We start from the raw sequence: 19,567 nt of genomic DNA, 5'->3' as shown, positions 1-19,567 counted from the left end.
ATCTGAATTGACGTGTTCCGCTGTTGTTCAATGAGCCACGTCCTGTTACAAAAGTAAGGCGGGTTGCACTGGATCCAACCTTGTGCCGTGATGTCCTCTCCCTAAGTCAGAAGTGGCGTGTGTCTGATACCAAGCTGTGGTTGCTAGCCCAGGGCCCGTAGTCATGTCGCGTTTGTACTTCGCCTTTATACTTCTCTGTGGACTCTTTCATTACGGTCAGTCTAGTTTTTATAGCTTCCTACTTTTTACTATTGTTAAATTTTATTGAAATTGATGTTTGACTAGTGACGGCGTGTCGGTTGAGTTCGAATATGTTTAATAACGTGTTCTTCCTTAGTGTGACTAAAATCTGATTGTAGAAGGAGTATATTGGAATATTTTTCTATCCGACTGACGAAAATAGGTCGCAGCTACCACGTAGCGACGGAAATATGACTTAAGTGGTAAAGGTTAACGTCCCTATTCCCTTGAACTGTGAGGACGTAACGGAAAAATGTGGTGAAATATTTGCGAATCGATTGTTTTATGTTTTACTTGGTTCTTGATATAGTAATACGAGTGAAAGACTGATAACGATTTAGAGAATAAGTAGGGCGATTATTTCAGTAGTAGACACTAGTAATCCTAACGGATTAGTTTAAGACTACTAATATTGGGGATAGATATGTCTGATGTCTGATAAGACTAATTTTATTATATTGGACTGTTTAGTAGACGGTCAGATTATTATAAAATTCTTTTATCTCGTAACTTGATATCATAATTTTACGTTATTTGTAACAATTCTTTAGGTAAGAGATTAATTATAGCAATTTGATAGCAAAAATATCGATTTTTTCACAAAATTCCAAGTAGCCCAGCGTCTAACCGCAAATTGTTCGCATTGCGTACAACTGTAGCAATTTTATTACGGAGTACTAGTTCGATAGCGAGTGGTTTATTTTTAAATTGTTCTCTGTATACATTAGGTAAGCTTCCTCGAATATCTAGGGCATCTAGCAAATAAAACTACATCCTGTTTCATGGACATTTGTGTTGTTTATCCGAATGGGTTTATTAATATTAAATCTGGTATTTGATATCACAACATACATATTCCTAAATATAACAAAGTCTCCGAGTATTGACATCGATTTCTTTTTATTTTAAAGACTTAGCTCCACACTTCGTTTTTCTCATACTCCCGTGTCGTAGGTGCGTTTACTAACATACAATTTCCCATACACATGACCCACCATTCTTAAAAGTAGATGGAGGAATTATTTTGAGGATAATTAGTTTTACATTTAGATTTCAGCCATGATCGTCCCACTGCAGGGCAAAGGCCTCTCTCCCAACCTTCCACTCCCCTCTGTTATTTTTTTTTTTGCGGTCAATTTTGAAGACACTTGATAGAAAGTAAAGTCAATTTTTAAAAGGTTTTGTCACCCAAATGGCGAGGGTGAAAGGCCACAAGTAATTATCGTTGGAGTCTACTGAAGTACGTCACCGGAGTTTAATAACATCGTCCATAATGAACACCGAAGTCAATTAAGGGAACTCAGTTTAAGCGATGTTAAACATGATTCGAGCTTTTAGCGTTATTTTACTGGTAACTCTGTAAGATGGTGAAATGACCGAAAGTAAGTTTATCTGTACTACAGTTTATGAAGAAATAGAATATTGAAATCTAGAAATATTTGGAAGGTGATTTTTTAGTGCTAATAGTGGTGTGCAATGTAGGATACTGAATGTAATTAAAGGAAGAAGGAGCTGATCATATTTTTTTAACTCTGCCCCACACTAATGTTTTCTCCTGTGTTGTGGGTGCGTTTACAAACATAGAAGTTCACGTACGCATGACACCCAACAATTTGTGGATTACACAAGAGTTGCTCCGTGCGGAAATCGAACCCGCTACATATTGCAAGGCTGCCACCGCGTCAACCGTAGCCCAGCCACCGCGCCAACCGAATGAGAACAACAAGATGATTTTTTTATAGATTCTACCAATCTTATGGGACACACGTAATTTATTTATTGTCAATTTTTTACACGTGAAACTTTCATATATCTTCAAACTGTTTCAGGTTCCACAATAATGTGCTACGAATGCAACAGTGCTATAAACTCGCAGTGCCTTGAAGCCAAGCTGCCGGACAGCTTAAAGAAGAACTGCTCCGACCATGACCGAGGAGTCACCCATACGCTCTGCCGTAAGATAATCCAGCATGTGGAGTATGGAATCAATGGGAAACTGCCAGAGAACAGAGTCATCAGAAGCTGTGGTTGGGACGAGAGTAAATATAAAGTAAGTAACTAAACACCTTTTTTTATCTCTATTTTTATTAGGGCTTTTTTCCCTAATAGGAACATGACAGCCCCATTATATGATACAAAATTAACTAAACCTCTTGTAATTATATTTCGTAAGAAACACTAACTTTCTGCCATTTTAGTTTTGAGTCCAATGAAATAAGGTACAATGGTGGTCACATGCGCCTGACCACCACTAAGTTAATGTTTGCTTGCTTGCACCTGATGACATTAGCTCTCTAGCCCCGCCTAATGATCTTGAATTGATGAATGAAGCAGGGTGGTTGGGCAGTGCCGCTGCAGGTGTAGCTGAACAACATCAAACGCACCACTGATTAAGGGATTCCATGTGTTATGTCACAAAGCTGTGACGTTATTGCTTTTCTATTAGATGGGCTTATTGTTTTTGCTGTATTCAAGCAATAACATTTAAAAATGATCAGGCTGATCTGTCCTCCGCTGTACAACTTTCTGCCTCACCATGCAATTTCGAGCTCTATGCTATTACTTACTAAGAATTTAAAGAATATAATAAAGCTTTGTCCATCCGATATCCTTTACTCGGCAATTGGTAATTGGTAGCGTACCAAAGGACCAGTTTGTAGCGCATGTCATATCTACAAGAAATAAACTCAATTGTTAAGTCAAGAGAAGTATTGAACCGGAGCTGCGGACAACCTAGCGGGTTTACCGGGGTTCCGGCTCGACGGGCATATAGGAACGGGGTGGTTTTTAGTCAGTAAGAGTCTGACACTCCCTTTCGCCCAAGGCGGGAGAAGTCATTGGATGATTTTCCACCCTGAAGTATTGGGAAGTCATTTAGGGAGGCCTATGTTCAGCAGTGGACGTCTTGTAGCTGATATGGTGATGATGATGATGAACTCAATGACATGAATAACATCAGCTACCATAGATTTTGTATAATATACCAGTCTTATATTATTAGCGATGGGTCTCAGATCTTCATGCGACTGTTATTTAATTGAAGTTTCGTGGTTTCCAGGGCCAATGTTACCACCGTGCCGGTTACGGGGGCAGGCAGGAAGTATGCTCCTGTACGACTGACTACTGCAACGGTGCCCAAGAGACCACCACCACCGCCCTCCTCACCACTGCCATCATGTTCCTCGGTAGAATTGTCTGCCAATGAGTCTTAGATAGTTTTTGTGCAAAATTCCAAAATACATCTATTTTATTGCCGAGCTAATTGTTATTGTATACGATTTCAAAAATTTCTAACATAGTATCAACAATATCATCAGTTATAATTCATAAATAAGCTATAAACGAAATCGTTGTTTTATTAAATTAACCGCCACTAGTTCGCTATAGCCGTCTGACATCTACATTAGTCGTAGTTTCATTATTAGGCGACTCTTCTCTTTTGATACCTGAAATCAAAATGAATAAATAAATGTTTCTCATGAAATAAAGGCTTTCTTAGAGCCCCTTTTTTTTTTTTTTTTTTTTTGAGGGGGAAAATCATCCTATGACTTTTCTCGCCTTGGGCGAGGCGAGAGGGAGTGTCAGACTCTTACTGACTAAAAACCACCCCGTTCCTTCTCCTGCCTTTCGAGCCGGAGCCCCGGTAAACCCGCTAGGTTGTCCGCAGCTCCGGATTAGGCATCAGCCCTACTGGGCCCCATCTGTGGTGGTCTGATGGCTCTTTGAGGCGCGCGCGGAACGCTACGCGCCGCACGCACGGGTCTGGTTCTGGTCGGGCGGCGAACTACCCTTGCTCGCCGTCCGCAGACCCGCACTACCCGGAGATCGTCGCGCGATCCCCGACGCCCGGATGTCAAGGAGGTTCGTTCTCTCATCCTCCTTAGCTAGCATGACTGCTTCGCAGAAGGAGGAGACGGCATCCCAGTCCCCCTCGCTCCGCACCATGGCTTGTACCAATGCCGGACGCGAGAGGTCGCCGTCGCCGACTACATCCCTGAGGACACGGCGGTGCTCAGCCCATGCAGGGCACAGCGCCACCGTATGTTCCACTGTGTCCTCAGGACGCCTTAAATTGAGCGTAGGCGTTTGTCCAGCGGCGCGCTGCGGCGCTAACAGCACGTTTTCATTTACTCTTGCACTGACGCCGCGACAAAGCGACGCCAGCGAGCAGCGGCTGCGCGCCACGAACGCCTACGCTGGACCCAAACGCTCAATTTGAAGGAGGAACTCTTAATATTAATTTCCCTTCAATATGATAACTTGGTGATAACTGCAAAGTAGACGAAACTTACAATCGAATTACGGCCTTTTTTACAATAAAATGTAAAGAAACATACACGGAACTCCTTACTAAACTTAGACCATAACCATGTAAATAACACAGGTAACCTACATGCACTAAATACAATGTATTCTGATAACAATTTAGATAGCACTCACTGACAACGCAACAGCAAAGTAATTAGCCATTGTTACACAATAATCTTATAATGGTAACAACACTACAATTGTGATACACAGCGAATTATCCAACCACATTTGCCTAACTGAAGGCTTCACACTGCACGGAGGTCCAATACACACATTGGCCACTAATTCGGATTACTGAAAAGCAAAAATGGAAAATGTCAAGAAACAAATGAAGGAAATCATATGGTTGGTTTCAATTATTTGGCAAGTCATACATCTTCCAACTCACATCGAAGGTAGTGAATAAAATATCATGATTATAAATGTTCTTTACTGAAAAATCTAGAAAATAAGCAATAGTAGTTAAACCTGGAATCATCCAAATCGTGTTAAATCATATTGGTTAATACGTAAGAATAAAAAAAAATAATTGTTTTAAAACATAGACACGAATACTTTGACAATCACATATAGATAGGTATTATTTATTGTAATATGTATTGAGAGCATTCTTCTACCACCTGCGGAGGGACACGGGTGCAAACAAATCGGTGAGTTCAATAAAATTGATTTTTGAATGCTCCTAAGCCCATATTACTAGAAAAATGACCACGGATGCGGATGTAAGAGTCGTATGGAATGCAAAGTAGTTAGTACGGATTTATAGTCGAAAACTCCGTCAAAGGGAGGCGAAATTTGCGAAAAGACGGATTTTTTCCACAAATGTCTGATTTTATGAAGTTGCCGACGGACACCTACTAGATTTGTGGGAGATTATTCTCATTACGTCATGCTCGAAAGATTTTACGCGCTCGACATTGGTCAATTATCATTTTGGAGAAAATTTCAATTTGAATTTACTCACCATCCATTTTCAATGGCACATCGTATGTCGGGTTTGGTATAGTAGATTTAAAGATAAAAATCTTCCGATCAAATATGATTTGAATGATTAAAAATTTGACATAAGTAATCGATTCACAATTCCTGAACAAAATTAACGAAATTAAATTGCGAATTCTATAATTTCTCTTTTTCAAAAACTAAAATCTAATTAATAATTTTTCGAATATTTTGCTAAAATCATTGACTATTGTAGATATTTGCAAGCCCAATGCAAGAGTATGGTGGGGGCGTGTCGAGTAAGACGGGCGAGTATCGGGACGGTGGTCCCGATGGGGGGCGAGACCGGGGCATGCCCCACCAGGCAGATGGATATCCGCCCCAACACCAATACGCCGTGATGCAACAAAAGAACTATGGTAAGTAATAAAATAACTCCTTCATGTCGGAACTATAATAATTCTTAAACATGAAATACACAACAGGAGTTGAGCAAATCTTCTAAATGACTTCATTGTGCCGTCAGGATGTTCCAGTAAAGATTTGTCAGACCAGAATATGGCGACCTACTGCCGCGTCGCAACTGGCATTTACGAAGCCACCGCGTCCAGCCAGCAGTATCAGAACCCAAGGTATAATCGACCAGTCTTTGAAGTACTTTTAGCGTGAAATATAAATTGAATCCCATAATTGTTTCCAGATATAACAATCCATCGGCCCCGACTTTTAGTTCACCGCCTAATTCCCCTCTCGTTGGCCTTGTTTTTGATCCATCTTCACCCAACTACAGCGGCCCTGGGATGATAGGAGACAGAGCCGTCAACGACCGACGATCCCAGAGCTCCTGGTCCATCTCCAACCAAGAACCGATCGGCACTGGTGCGAAGAAGAAAATAGTGAAAAGTCAAGATAAACGCAACGCGTACAGCGCTGACCCTCGATATCACGAGAGGTACAAGGACAACAGTACTGATGTAGACCGCCAACGTAAGGAAAGGAACCTGACTTCGGAGTCCACTTCCAGCCTCGATTTCTTTGTTGAAGGAGAGCGAATGGTGTCGGAGCTCTGCAACATACCCGACTCGCGAGCGGATTCTAATAATCAAAAACAAAATCAGAAACCAACCAACCAAGACGAAGATAAGAAACCTTCCGTGTCTTCGGAAGTACTTCTGACTGCTTTAGATAAGATTGTCATACATGATCAAATACCTAATCAAATAGTTCAGCTAGCTGTGGAGGCATGCACTGATGCTGAAAATATAGCAATAGCCCATCACAACAGACCTTGTTTTAAGAATATTCACTCAATTTGTGCTAAAACTAGATCCAACGTGCAGAAACCGGACAGCGCTGTCGCTAACCTACATTCTCAAGGGATACCTTGGGTAATTAAAAACTTTATTTTCTCTTTTGTGAGAATTTTAGACGGTTGGAAGGGTGTCAAAGAACTGCTAAGTGAGAAACACGACACGTTTTCGAGAATTGAAAATAAATACTACAGTCCCAACATAAGAGAGTGCTTTGTGCAGTGGCAGGCTGTTACTAAGGAAATGTTGACACACATTTACAAAACTTTTAAATGCCTTGACCACGGTTTTACTATGGAACAAAAGAGTTTTACCCACAACTATTACGCCACTAATTCGGCAGCACCGAGGAATCAAAATCAGAACAAATTCCAACCGACCAAGCCACACGCGAGTACTCCACGGCCCGTCAACGCTTCACCGCAGCCGTTCAATGCAGTTCAACCGCCATGGGTACAAAACCAAACTCAATCGGCTTCGCAGAACTTCAATGAGGGCCCGTGGCCTGCACGATCAGGAGTCGCTTATAAGAAATATCCTGTGGTACCACCGCCCAACTCCCACAACTTCTATCCGCTAAGCGACCAAGCTGATTTAGAAAGCTACCCGAAAGCGCAGTACAAGTGTGACCCGTGCAGTGTCCGTGAAGCAAAGCCACGACAATCGTGGACTATCACAAATGTATCTGATTTTCGTGCTCTTGAAGGTATGTGCCACGCCGAACAACGAGAACTATACACTCAACTGAAACACAAAATGGATGCGGAACTCGGCAAAGCGCCAGGTCAGCCGCTTTTAGGCAATATGCCTTGCGATTTATTGCAACGCAGAGACATGGAACTCAAAGCCAAGATGATTCCTTTGAGCCATGTTGAAAAGACATTGATACCAAGCATGGCAGCGGCAGCCGAAATGAGAGGCTGCTACGTACAGAAAAACAATAGCTGTGGCGATACAAAGGAAGAGGCTGATTTTTTTGCGGCATGGGGTCAGATGGTCCAAAAAGAACCTAGCGATTTTATAACTCATCACACTCACAACATTCAAATCCCATCAAATGTTGTGACGATTTCCAACAATATCTCTGGCCCCGTACAATTCATCGACCCAGAAAATGATGAGTTTCACGAAATGTCTAAAGTTTATATGAAGCCAGGCAGCTACAAGGTGCCTATCAAGCCCGCAGATCCAATTTCACCATTTGTGCAAGGTACTGCTCAAGATGTGGTGTACGACACGTCTGTGGGGGACGATATAGCTCTTAAAATGAAAGTTCCGTTTCCCCCTGTGACATTAGCTCCACAGCCAAAATATAATCTTGAATCTTGGCCCTGTTTGATGTCCAGACGCACAGATGACATGTTTGCAGAAGATCAAAAGATGATACCCAGACATGGCATTCCATGTTTGGATATGAGGGCGGCAGATTCACTTGATCTCTTGAGTTCTATGACATCAGACCGAGCTTGGGAAGCAGCTAAACAATCCGCACCGAAGCTGATGGATTTCATTCATGAAGGGTCTAAGTCGGACACAGCTCGGTTGTATGACGCATTAGGTCTAAGCGCAACTGATGAGTTCTCTGAAGACTTGAAACAAGTTAAGTTCAGTATGGAACAGAATGATGCATGGTCGACTGGACTGTCCAACCATTTTATGTCGAAAGATTTAACTAGTGTATGGAATCAACAACCGGTCAAAAATGATTATATTCTTCCTAAGAATCAAGACCAATCAATTTTTACTGAGGATACAACTAAACTACTGGATTCTGATGCAAAACTACTTGAAACTGACGATTCTTTAGAAGTTCCAGACTGTAGAAATGACGAAGAGAAAAAGGAGAATACTCGTTGTCCTAACTTTGATCATACCGGTAATTATGTGCGTGATGACAACCAGAAGAAATCTGGTGGTAAACCCAAAGTTGCCGCTTCAGGAATGTGGTATCATCCTAAGAAAAAGAAGCCTTTACCAGCTAATACTGTTAAGAAGTTTGAGGCAATTCTTTGTAATCTATCTCAAATGAATGAAGCTGCTTTTATTCAACATGATATGGACATTAAAGTGGTTAGTGTTTTAGAGCCTTACAACAATCCTTTCTTTTATATTACATCTTACACTATGATTATAAACTGTTTTTGGCATTTGCAGGCCCCTAGATTCTATGAAGTAGTGAAATATCCAATGTGTCTCCATGATATATCGACCAAACTGAAGAACTCTTCTTACAATGAATATGATCAGGTCGTACAAGATTTCAGACGAATTTTCAACAATGTGCGACTGTATCTGAAGGTAATGAAAATCTATAATCAATATTAAATATAAATCGACCAAGTAAAGAATTCACAATAAACTGGAATAATCAATTCACAGAGCTATCCAGATCCGGCGATGAAAAAGAACGTGAATAAAATTTCCAATGATTTCGAGAAAATGTTGAATGAAGAGTTTCAAACCAAGTGGGAATCAAAGTCGAAGTCCCAAGACGTCGTCGATTGCCAAGACAATACTAATAAAAAGGATGAAAAGGATTCTGACCCCAACACCACTGAAGCCAAGAGCGAGGACAATAAAAAAAGCGATACTAAAACGAGTGGAGAAGATAAAAAGTGAAATAGCACATCATTAAATACATCTTTTGGTGAGGCTCTGATAAAAATCTTCCTGTCACTAGGAACAATTTCGCCATTTAAATTTTTCGAGTATTATTTTTTGTTTAAACATTTTTTATTTATATATTTATTTGTTTCAACGACGAGGTCGTCCAAACGATGGTTATTCTCATAAAATATATGCGATCATCTGTCTAGTACGATTCTGGAACTGGTCGATGCTATGAATAGGTTTAAAATAAGCAACCTCTAGTCAAATAGAAAATTATTTTTTAAACAAATGTCAGTGACGTTATCAGAACTTATAATACATAAGATTATCAATTTAATGTGTAAGTGCTTGCCAGTTTTTTCGAATGGACTTTATTAGCTTCCGAACGGGACAAAACACTTGATTCGTTCTCTACTGTTTATTTCGTCTTCTTTCCTTGCACGATTAGTTTGTAATTTCGTTTTGTATATTTCGATTTTGTTATTTGTTCCATTGATTCCTTATGATAATAATCCGTATTGATTTTATGTGCAGAAAAACAAATTTATGTTTTGATGCGACGTCAGTTGTAATTTAGTTTTCTTTGTGCCGCAATGTCCGTATAGCAATGTTGATGTCTTGCAACCTACACGTCGAATAGATATTAGTTCTTTTTTATATCTCTATCTGTGATGTATGTTTAGGTAAAAGTTGATAATTTGAATCGTTTTTCACGCTTAATTACTAGTTGTACGATTCTCTTGAAACATGTAAATAGCAAGGAGTAGATGTGTATAAAATTGAACTTAAAAGTTTAAGTTGTCTTGGAAACCTTGAGCCATGCCATTAATGAATAATTGTACATTAATTTTTACAAAAATATGCGTTAAATTATTTCTGAAAAATGTCGTATCGAGTCGTAAGAAGTTCGGTACGCGGATGAGTAAAGATAATGAAAGAGTTATTTGATCGGTTAGGATGGGACTTCTTACAAGTCGGCCATTTGCGTAAAAACTTAGTAGGTTCTGTCTTTATATTATATGTACGTGCAACTACATTTTTTTAGTCTAATTTGTTTCGTTTGGTGTTCCACATTGGTATTTAAATGTTTTTTAAATAATTTTTGAGTCCATTTTACCTGCCATAGAAATAAGTGAATTGCTTACGACGTCAAGGTTCGGTCCTGCGTTTGGTCACTAGTACAAGTTGTTGATGAGATTAAATTCTAAATTTTAAATTTGACGACGTTCGAGTTAATTTTAAGTATTCATTAAGTTGTGATTTTATTATTTAACTTATTTACCTAAAATTATGGCAAGGAACTCCTATGATAATAAAAGAGTTATTTTTTTAATTTGGTTGTTTGATTTTGTGCAGTTATGTAGAATACAATTTTATTTACAGCTCGCTGTAAATACTATTTGCGATAAGAATTTAATTAACACTTTTTAATGAAATGCCTAGGTATCAGCGTAGTCGGTAGGTATGCTAATTACTAGGGTCTGATAAAGTGCATGTAATGTTGGTATATTTTAACCTTGAATAAAACCGAAGTTATTGGTTCCACACTTTTCGTGCCATAATAAAAAATGCTTAAAAGGGGTCAAGTCCTAAGGGATATTTTTTCATCTTGCACTTTCAAATTTAGAACAAAATTGCCCTAAGCGTGGCTGATGTCCTTTGTGGAAAAAGGTCTGGAATAATACATAATATAGGCTAAGCAGAAGCTAGTGATCAGATAATAGTAAAATGTATCACGCCGTATGTCGTAAACGGGTGAGCAGAGATAGTGTTGCGAAAGACATTGTGACTAGGCCTAGTGTTACTGGAATTTCGGTGACATTTCTCTAACGCATCATCGATTTACTATGGAAATAATCTGAATCACATTTTTACGATCGTACTTACTGTTGGAATCTACGTGGTTGGAATTCATAATCAGTTTTACAAAGGTTATGGCAAAGATTGCCCAACAATTGGAACGATGATAACGCAAACATATTTACGGCCTGTTTCACAATGTCTGGATAGCCCACAGCCGCATTGTATCAGATAACTTTGAATTAAGAACGTAATTTGTATGCTCTATCTGTCACATAAGTTTATCGGGCACTTATAAGAAACGGTGAAACAGCAGCTTAATCTTTAAAAAATTAATGTTGAACACCATATGATAGACCATTGCTGAACTATCAGCCTACTACAAAAAGGTTTGCCATAAACTCCTCGCTTAACAGGTCCACGCCCAATCTATTATAGTCTGCAGTCATCGGTAATAAATGTAGTCTTTAATATCCTTCATCACTCCTTGATCGCTTAACTCAAGTGTGGGAGAGCCATGCTTCGGCATGAATGGGCCGGCTCGACCGGAGTGATACACCACGGCTTCACAGAAAGCCAAAGTAGAACAACGCTTGCGTTGTTTTTTCTTGTGTGAGTGAGGTTGCCGGAGGCCCAATTGCTCTCCTTTTAGTCACCCCAATCCCCGATTCTATTTTACACCCCTTAAATTCCTAACCCCTAAAAGGCTGGCTAAGCAATAACTCCTCTGGTGTTTTAGGTGTCCATAGGCAGCGGCGATTGCTTACCATCAGGTGATCCGTCGTGTCATTTACCGGCTCCAACCACAAAAAACACTCGAAAATTATTAGGTACATTTTCAATCTGATTCACATTATTTCTATTACACAGTAAATCGTTTTATCACCGAAATTCTAACAACAGTGCGCTTAGCCAATGAGTCACCTGTTTACGATACATGGATCATGTATTTTATATATTTACTTATCAGTGTTTATTTATTTACAATGATTATTGATTTTTCTTATTTGCGAATATTGCCCTCGGTGGTTGATTAGTCACAGTAGTGATATCTCTGTTCAGTCAGGCAAGGAATGGTTGGGGTATTTTTCGGTTTGTTGAATATTCAAGTACAAGGTTCTTGTTCGTTCTTCTCCATAGGAATCTACACTTTGGAACGAGCAAATAACTTTACTAGAGGACTGACCTAAAAAATTCCAATGAAATCATAAGAAGTAGTTTATTTGCAAGGTATAGGTACTAAATGATAGGTAACCACAGCAACGTCAACCCTTAAAGTACTTTAAAGAAAACTTTCATATAAACTATACAATATGGAGATCACTCATATGATTTAAATGAAACTACAAGTAGTACTCGTCCACAGAAACATAACACAACAAAATATTTGAACGAAAACCGAAAATAAAAAAATGGAAATTTCCCAACAAAATAAATAATTATTAATCAAATTTTGAATTCTGTGTGTACAGCTCCATGTACCTTGACCACAGAAGACCTATAATGTTATAGATTGTCTAGGAATGTTACGGACATGTGGCGCGGCTATTATAATGCCGTATTTGTAAAGAGTGTTCAAATTAGCTCAAAGAGAAAAATGTACTTTTTTGGTTTACCTACTGTGCCTATTCCTATTTCGTATATCGTCAGCCATGATGATAAATATGTGGTTTAAATTAAGTCATAAGAGGTTTCTCCATACGGCATAAAGGAATAGTGTGGTAGGTCATGCATTGTTTCCTCTCTGTAGGTATGTGACGTTGGAAAAAGGGTCTGTTATTGACCACAGGAATCACTGGGTCACTGGTCAGGCGTGGCGTGACAAGTCCTAAACACACTCAGTCAGACTGACCGCCAAAATTTGTTACCACAGCTTGGTACCTAAGACATTAACTTAAGTAGTATATAAAGGAAAGTGCACTCATTCTCTGTCATACATTGTTTTAGCAAGTGCGCCTACCTGTGAACTCGTTTTGTGTTAAAAGAAAATTTTAACTTTTAACTGAACATTTTTCTTTGTGAAGTTTCACCAATGTAAGTATCTAATGTATTTAACTGTCTATTTATTTTTTTTACAGTTGATAATTATTCTATCATTAGAACTTGAAACGGGATATTTTCCATGTTTATTAATTTTCTATGAGTTCATCCGTAATCATGGCGCTTGCAACAGTGCCGAAATATCGGAAACTCATAGAAATTAGGTCAACAGGCTCACCCCCTATTACATGGGACTTATAACATAGTGGCATTAAGTGCCGTAATGTGCACCTCTGCCTACCCCTTCGGGAATAAAAGATGGGACGTTGCATCATAGAAGTTAATGAACATAATATAATATCCCGTTTCAAGTTCTAATGACATTGTTATTGCCCATGTCAGTTTTAAAGAAAAGATAATATTTGTAAGAAAACTTTATAATTTTTAAGCTTCATAAAAGAAAAGTGAAAAGGTCTTTTGGATATTGAAGTCTTAATTTAATAAACCCCATTTTCCTAGATGTTCTGGAGTACACTCATCACGATATCATGTGTGGCTGCGTACGCGCACGGTCACGGTAAAGTGATAGAGCCAGTGAATAGAGCATCACTGTGGCGCGTGTTCCCTGACGCCCCAGCCGACTTCAGCGATGCAGGCCTCAACTGTGGGGGCTTCGGGCATCAGTATAATAGGGTAAATAAGGGGCGGTAAGTTGAATAACATGTTATAGATTACTTAACTTCTTTCTCTTCCCTTTTTCAAAGAACTTAGCACTGTCTTAGTTTTAAATCTTTAAAATTAGTCTTAAAGTCTTGAAACTTAGACTAAGGTCTTAATCTAAACTAGATTTAACTCCATGTAAAAATGTTGAATAGTGTAATACCAATCTCCAATCTTTGCTCAGCAGTGGTCTTCTTTTGGCTGATGATGATGATCAATGATGAAGGGCAGTCTGCCCTACAAAAACTACAAGTAAAAGTAAAAATAAAACATGTTTTCTAATACAATGGAAATCTGGGACTACTGAGAATAGTTTAATTTACCGTTGTTTGTTATACAGTGCAGTTATATCTAAGTTACAAGCTCCTCTATAATGTCATGAACTTGACCAACTAATAAAACTACCAGCAAATAAAACTAGTACCTGTGTATATATTATCCTCAAAGATCGAAAACGCTCAGTGTGCGGAAAAATAGTTCACAATGCGTTGTGGTCAAAGTAAAACATCCACATCGCGAAATTCGTGTTATGGCTCTAATGGCTTTTCGATCTTTGAGCGTAACATATACACAAAAACAAACAAACAACCTAATTATCTATCTGATCTTTTCAGTTGTGGTGTGTGTGGAGATCCTTATGACAGCCCCCAGCCTCGAGATCATGAGTTCGGCGGGAAGTATGGACAGGGACGCATCGTCGCCACCTACCGACAGGGTGACGTCATCACCACTAAAGTGGACCTCAGTGCCAGTCACATGGGCTACTGGGAATTCAGACTATGCGAAAACCCTGAAGACAATACCCAGCAATGCTATGATAAGCATCTTCTGGAATTAGTAGAAGGAGGGACCAGGTACTATCCGAAGAAATCTGGAATTTATGCTGTGAAATACCACCTGCCTGCTGATGTGGTGTGTGAGCACTGCGTGCTGCAGTGGAAGTACACGGCGGGCAACAACTGGGGCGTCTGTGAGGATGGTACGGGGGCCCTCGGCTGCGGCAACCAGGAAACCTTCTACTCTTGCTCAGATATCAGCATCAGCTCTGATGATGATAATTACCTTTAAAGCTTTTCACAAATAGCATATCTTGATGTGTTCATATCCGTTTGATGTTTCTTCTAGAGTTAGTAAATTATTTATTGATGCCATACAATAAACATTGTTTTAAGACATACATATAACTTATTCATTTGACATGTTCCCGATATCAAATATCCCAAGGATTGTCGTGGGATATTTGTCCCCTGTACAGGCTCTAGTTTAGAAGTGCATTCTAATTTATTTGTATTATGAATAGACGAAAGTAATAAATTATCCAGTGAAATATAGGTTTCTCATACTGACAGAGGTCTAGTACCCAAAGTAGCTATTATTTTTTGAAGGACGATATTATCCAGTGATTTCTCTCGCCTTGGGCGAAGCGAGAGGGAGTGTCAAACTCTTACTTACTAAAAACCACCCCGTTCCTACTCCTGCTTTTCGAGCCGGAGCTCCGATAAACCCGCTAGGTAGTCCTAGGATCAGACTCAAGGTAGCTATAGATGTCTATTGTCTCGGTCAATCAACCATTTATTTAGATTCTACCGGATCACTTTCAATCATTTCAAATAGCAAATAGGGTAAGTGTATCCATTTATGGACAGGACAACAAATGCAGTTTTTTTTTTACTTAGCGTCGTCGATTGATGTTTGGTACCTATTTGATAATTTTTAAGCTTACTTACCTCAATTTGACTTAAAATCATAGCCTATAAATATTTTCCTGGATAGACACTCCGTGCTACAATCGAATTCTATCCGAATGCTGAAACACACAATAGGGCCGTCATCATTTTTATTTGACGCCTAAAGGTCCAAGGATGATTACTGAGACTCCCTAAGTATAAAACATTAGTAATGGCTGTTTTTTTTTTCCCATCACCCTAAAACTATTATATAACTAGTAAATAACTAAATGTCATACATAGGCCGGTTGGAAGTCACCTGCATCCAGCGGCACCCTGCGATCTTTATCTGTACCCTTAGTACAAGTTTGCTTTACGTTAAACAAAAACGAAACTAGAGCGCGTTCGGCGCTGCGATTGGTTAGTTCACTTGCGCTGGCCAATCAGAGCGTCGAACAGATGGTCTGTCTACCTTGTGGGTGGAAGACTAACGGGCATTAGTATTAAACAAAATCAAACAGTCGATTATAAAGACAGACACCTTATTATGGAGATCGGTAACTGTTTTCTAGCTATGCTCAGAATAATAATGAGATAATCGCGGATAGGACGCGGCCGCGATAATGTACTTACCATAGATATTTACTATAAGTGAGCTAAGTGGGTATTTACTTTAGAAACATATGCGTAGAGTGACCCACTGAGAGAAGAAAAGTTTCTCTGACATTAATAGGTAGTTGATAAGTACTTTACAATACTTTTAATTGTTTCCATATTGATTTATTTTTTCTTTTGTTTATTACCGTTGCCCTACACTAAGATTTTCTCCTATGTCGTAAGTGCGTTTACAAACATACAAGTTCACATACCTACCTCACATTGACACCCAGACCAGAAACAACAATGTGTGAATCTCACAAGCTATGAGTTGCTTTGTGCTGGAGGCACGCAACTGGATCTACAGCAACGTAGATAGCACATCTCTGGTGAAAAACACCCTTAGGGTCCGTTCACACAGACCGGATCGGAGAGGAGAGCAAATCACATTGAATAATAAACGCTTCGAGCCAGTCTATGTGAAATAGTTGGCGACTCCGCTATGACCGACTCCAAGCGTATACGATCCGGTCTGTGTGAAAAGAAAAATGCGCGCCGTTGCTCTCTGAGCCGGTCTGTATGAACGGACGCTTTTTTTTTTGAGGGGGTAAATCATCCAATTTCTTCTCCCGCCTTGGGCGAGGCGAGAGGGAGTGTCAGACTCTTACTGACTAAAAATCACCCCGTTCCTTCTCCTGCTTTTCGAGCTGGAGCCCCAGTAAATCCGCTAGGTAGTCCGCAGCTCCGGATGAACGAACCCTTAGAATCGGTTATTAATTGCAGTCGTCTACTGCGTGTAACGAGTTGCCGACATAATCAGATTTCCCTACAGGTCACGCAGGTCAGGTTGCGATGGCCACCGTCCAAATTGTAATTGTTCACACCATGGATGAAGAAACTATATTATTATGTTATGTTTCAACATCTAGGCTAAGTATGGAGCCACTGATTTCTAATGGGGTATCTTAAAGTGGACCTCAAGTAGGTAATCTCTGTAGACTAATATTTACCATGTTTTTCTATTTATATGAGTTTCCGATATTTCGGCACTGTTCATCCATGATCATGGCGCTTGCAACAGTGCCGAAATATCGGAAACTCATAGAAATAGAAAAAAATGGTAATTATATCCCATTTCAAGTTCCAATTCTAGTGTTAGTGACCATGTCATCAGTTTTTAATTTTTTTTATTTTTACTAGACCTGAACCCTTCCCTTAGGAAAGTTCCCTACGGATAACCCTACCTATTGGTGTAAATTTACCTATATCAAAATCCACCCAGTAATTTTATTTTTCAATCAATAACATTCATACAAACAGACAAACAGGAAATGTAACTACTTTTTGTAACTTAAATACTTTTAGTATACTTATACTTTATATTTATGATAACTTTAATACTTCCTCAAGGAAGGAAAACAATTTATAAGTAAAAGGTATTCGACCATAGCGGAGTAACAAAGTTATTCATTGTTTATGACTCATCAACATCAACGTTACTCGTGTAAAATACGTTTTAACGTATAATAATGCACGTTATGGACGTTAATTAGGACAAAATATAATTTCTGCACCCCATTATCATTGCATGACGCGTATGTGACAAAGCAACAAAGAAAATTAAATATTCGCGGTTACTTATGACAAAAATGAAGAACTGACTCACCGAGACACAATAGAACAAAGACCTCTTTCGTCTTTATACACCACAAACTTAACCTCATTCCGTTTTCAAATAAAAAAGTATGAACAAAATTAAATAAGTTAATTTTCCGCCACATTTCGCGTTATTTGCACAAATTGATGACAAATTGTAACGCGTAGTCCTACGGTTGCAGCTGTTTAGGAGAAAGTAAAAGCAAATCTATTTGATTCGAAAGAGCGTTAAAAATTGCCGCCATTTTCCTTCAGTTGAACCGAGAGTGAACGCCGAGCGCGGTTATAATATTCGGCATACAAATAAATTGTCACCGAATTAAAAAAAAATACATTTTTAATTTTATCTGTGAGCGTAAAATTCTAATTATGATTTAATAATCTGTGGCAGTGATTGGCGCGCTTTTTTCAATTATTATGTGAAAAAGTGTTTTGTAAATAATATTGTTTATTAATTATTAATTGTGATAAAAAATTGTGCAGTAACAATGATGATTTTTAAATATTTTTAAGTGCTGTGGATAGTGGTGTTAATAGAGAAAATCGGATTGTCATGTTAGTTTAAATTATATTGCAACCGTAAGTATTAACACGACATTTTTAAAAATACCTACTGAATTCATTAATTGAATTCACATTTTGAATGTATCTTCAAAGTCACATGTAATAGGGGTATTTTCATACACCAGACCGTAGGTACGTATTTAGGCTACAACTGAGAGATTAAAAAAAATCGAGAATCCTCTAAATATTTTATAACCCGTACTTGCGATTAACCAGGTAGTATTCAATAAAAACGCGTTAAACTATGAATTCAAACAGATACGTAGAAAAGAAAGAAGTCGCTAAGGCCTACTTTGCGGGAACGCAAGACAATCTGTAACGGTTGTCAAATAATTAGATTACCAATAATAAAATTAATTACCTACTTAGAAATATTGTATTTTGTATAAGTCATGTAAGATGATAAAGGCAATAATAATTTAAAATAGGCTTACTTTCTACGTTGCTCGTTGGCTCGTCAAATTGACGAGCCAAAAATGATAGATAGGATGGGATGGATTTAACATTGCCAGTTCGTGGACAGTTTTCATTGTTTCTACGCAAATTGCAATCAAATCACTTTTGTATAGCTAATGACTTTTGTATATAATGCCACCTATTGTTTATAAAGAATGCAACAAATTACGCAACATGGACAGATAAAACAATAAATAATTTATATTGAAGGAAAATAGCGATGCACTGGATGATATATTGAGTAGTCGATAAATTAATTGATCAACGATCGCATCGATCGATAGCAGGCGTTAATGGAATTACAGTACCTTTTATACTAATACCGCGTGATATTACGCGAGTAAATAATTAATCGCGATCAATTAACTGCATTATCGTAGATTTCAGATTGGATAGTATAAGTCAGGACAAGCATCCTATTATTAGATCCCTATCATGATCATTCTATAAGTGATATGTGATATGATCACTCCAAAGGCCTCTACTCAGACGGAGAAGGTTTAAGCATTAATCACAATGCTTGCTCAAGAGGAATTAGTGATTTCAAACTTTCCAGTTTCCTAACGATGGTTTCCTTCACAGTCATATTAGATATTTCTATTCAATAAAATCCTAATAAGAATTGAGCTCGTTGTAAAGTAAGCTTGAAACTTAAAATAGGTATCTGGTGAAAATTACCTGCCTATAATAGTACGTAGAAAACATGTATAAATT

The 19,567-nt window shown here is 38.6% G+C and overlaps 3 protein-coding genes across 4 annotated transcripts; all 3 read left to right on the top strand.

The window, feature by feature from the left end:
* Window positions 1-3: 3 nt before the first annotated feature.
* On the top strand, window positions 4-3,587 carry LOC118271806 (uncharacterized). The gene is made up of 3 exons (XM_035588026.2): window positions 4-215; window positions 2,070-2,290; window positions 3,299-3,587. Exons 1-3 carry the CDS (start codon window positions 164-166, stop codon window positions 3,443-3,445), a joined length of 420 nt encoding a protein of 139 aa, XP_035443919.2. The 5' UTR covers window positions 4-163; the 3' UTR covers window positions 3,446-3,587.
* A 1,303-nt stretch (window positions 3,588-4,890) lies between these two features.
* Window positions 4,891-10,746, top strand: LOC118271805 (uncharacterized). 2 transcript variants are annotated; one of them, XM_035588025.2, is made up of 6 exons: window positions 4,891-5,201; window positions 5,750-5,912; window positions 6,020-6,125; window positions 6,284-8,873; window positions 8,958-9,101; window positions 9,183-10,746. In XM_035588025.2, exons 2-6 carry the CDS (start codon window positions 5,765-5,767, stop codon window positions 9,420-9,422), a joined length of 3,228 nt encoding a protein of 1,075 aa, XP_035443918.2. In that variant the 5' UTR covers window positions 4,891-5,201; window positions 5,750-5,764; the 3' UTR covers window positions 9,423-10,746. The 2 variants fall into 2 exon arrangements, with proteins under 2 accessions (XP_035443918.2, XP_035443917.2); XM_035588024.2 differs by having other exon boundaries at window positions 6,194-8,873.
* A 2,229-nt stretch (window positions 10,747-12,975) lies between these two features.
* LOC118271975 (uncharacterized) lies at window positions 12,976-15,090 on the top strand. The gene is made up of 3 exons (XM_035588258.2): window positions 12,976-13,247; window positions 13,713-13,900; window positions 14,528-15,090. Exons 2-3 carry the CDS (start codon window positions 13,713-13,715, stop codon window positions 14,979-14,981), a joined length of 642 nt encoding a protein of 213 aa, XP_035444151.2. The 5' UTR covers window positions 12,976-13,247; the 3' UTR covers window positions 14,982-15,090.
* The last annotated feature ends 4,477 nt before the right edge of the window (window positions 15,091-19,567 follow it).

Source organism: Spodoptera frugiperda, chromosome 5, assembly GCF_023101765.2.
Source record: "Spodoptera frugiperda isolate SF20-4 chromosome 5, AGI-APGP_CSIRO_Sfru_2.0, whole genome shotgun sequence".
In the NCBI taxonomy this organism is placed as follows: domain Eukaryota; kingdom Metazoa; phylum Arthropoda; class Insecta; order Lepidoptera; family Noctuidae; genus Spodoptera; species Spodoptera frugiperda.
The sequence above is the reverse complement of the archived record's forward strand: the minus strand, read 5'-3'. Positions and strand labels throughout refer to the sequence as shown.

Coding starts and splice junctions, on each gene's coding strand:
- LOC118271806 (XM_035588026.2), top strand. CDS start 164: ATGTCGCGTTTGTACTTCGCCTTTATACTTCTCTGTGGACTCTTTCAT. Junction 216..2,069: donor CTGTGGACTCTTTCATTACG/GTCAGTCTAGTT, acceptor AAACTGTTTCAG/GTTCCACAATAATGTGCTAC. Junction 2,291..3,298: donor GGGACGAGAGTAAATATAAA/GTAAGTAACTAA, acceptor CGTGGTTTCCAG/GGCCAATGTTACCACCGTGC.
- LOC118271805 (XM_035588024.2), top strand. CDS start 5,765: ATGCAAGAGTATGGTGGGGGCGTGTCGAGTAAGACGGGCGAGTATCGG. Junction 8,874..8,957: donor ATGATATGGACATTAAAGTG/GTTAGTGTTTTA, acceptor TGGCATTTGCAG/GCCCCTAGATTCTATGAAGT. Junction 9,102..9,182: donor ATGTGCGACTGTATCTGAAG/GTAATGAAAATC, acceptor ATCAATTCACAG/AGCTATCCAGATCCGGCGAT.
- LOC118271975 (XM_035588258.2), top strand. CDS start 13,713: ATGTTCTGGAGTACACTCATCACGATATCATGTGTGGCTGCGTACGCG. Junction 13,901..14,527: donor AATAGGGTAAATAAGGGGCG/GTAAGTTGAATA, acceptor TGATCTTTTCAG/TTGTGGTGTGTGTGGAGATC.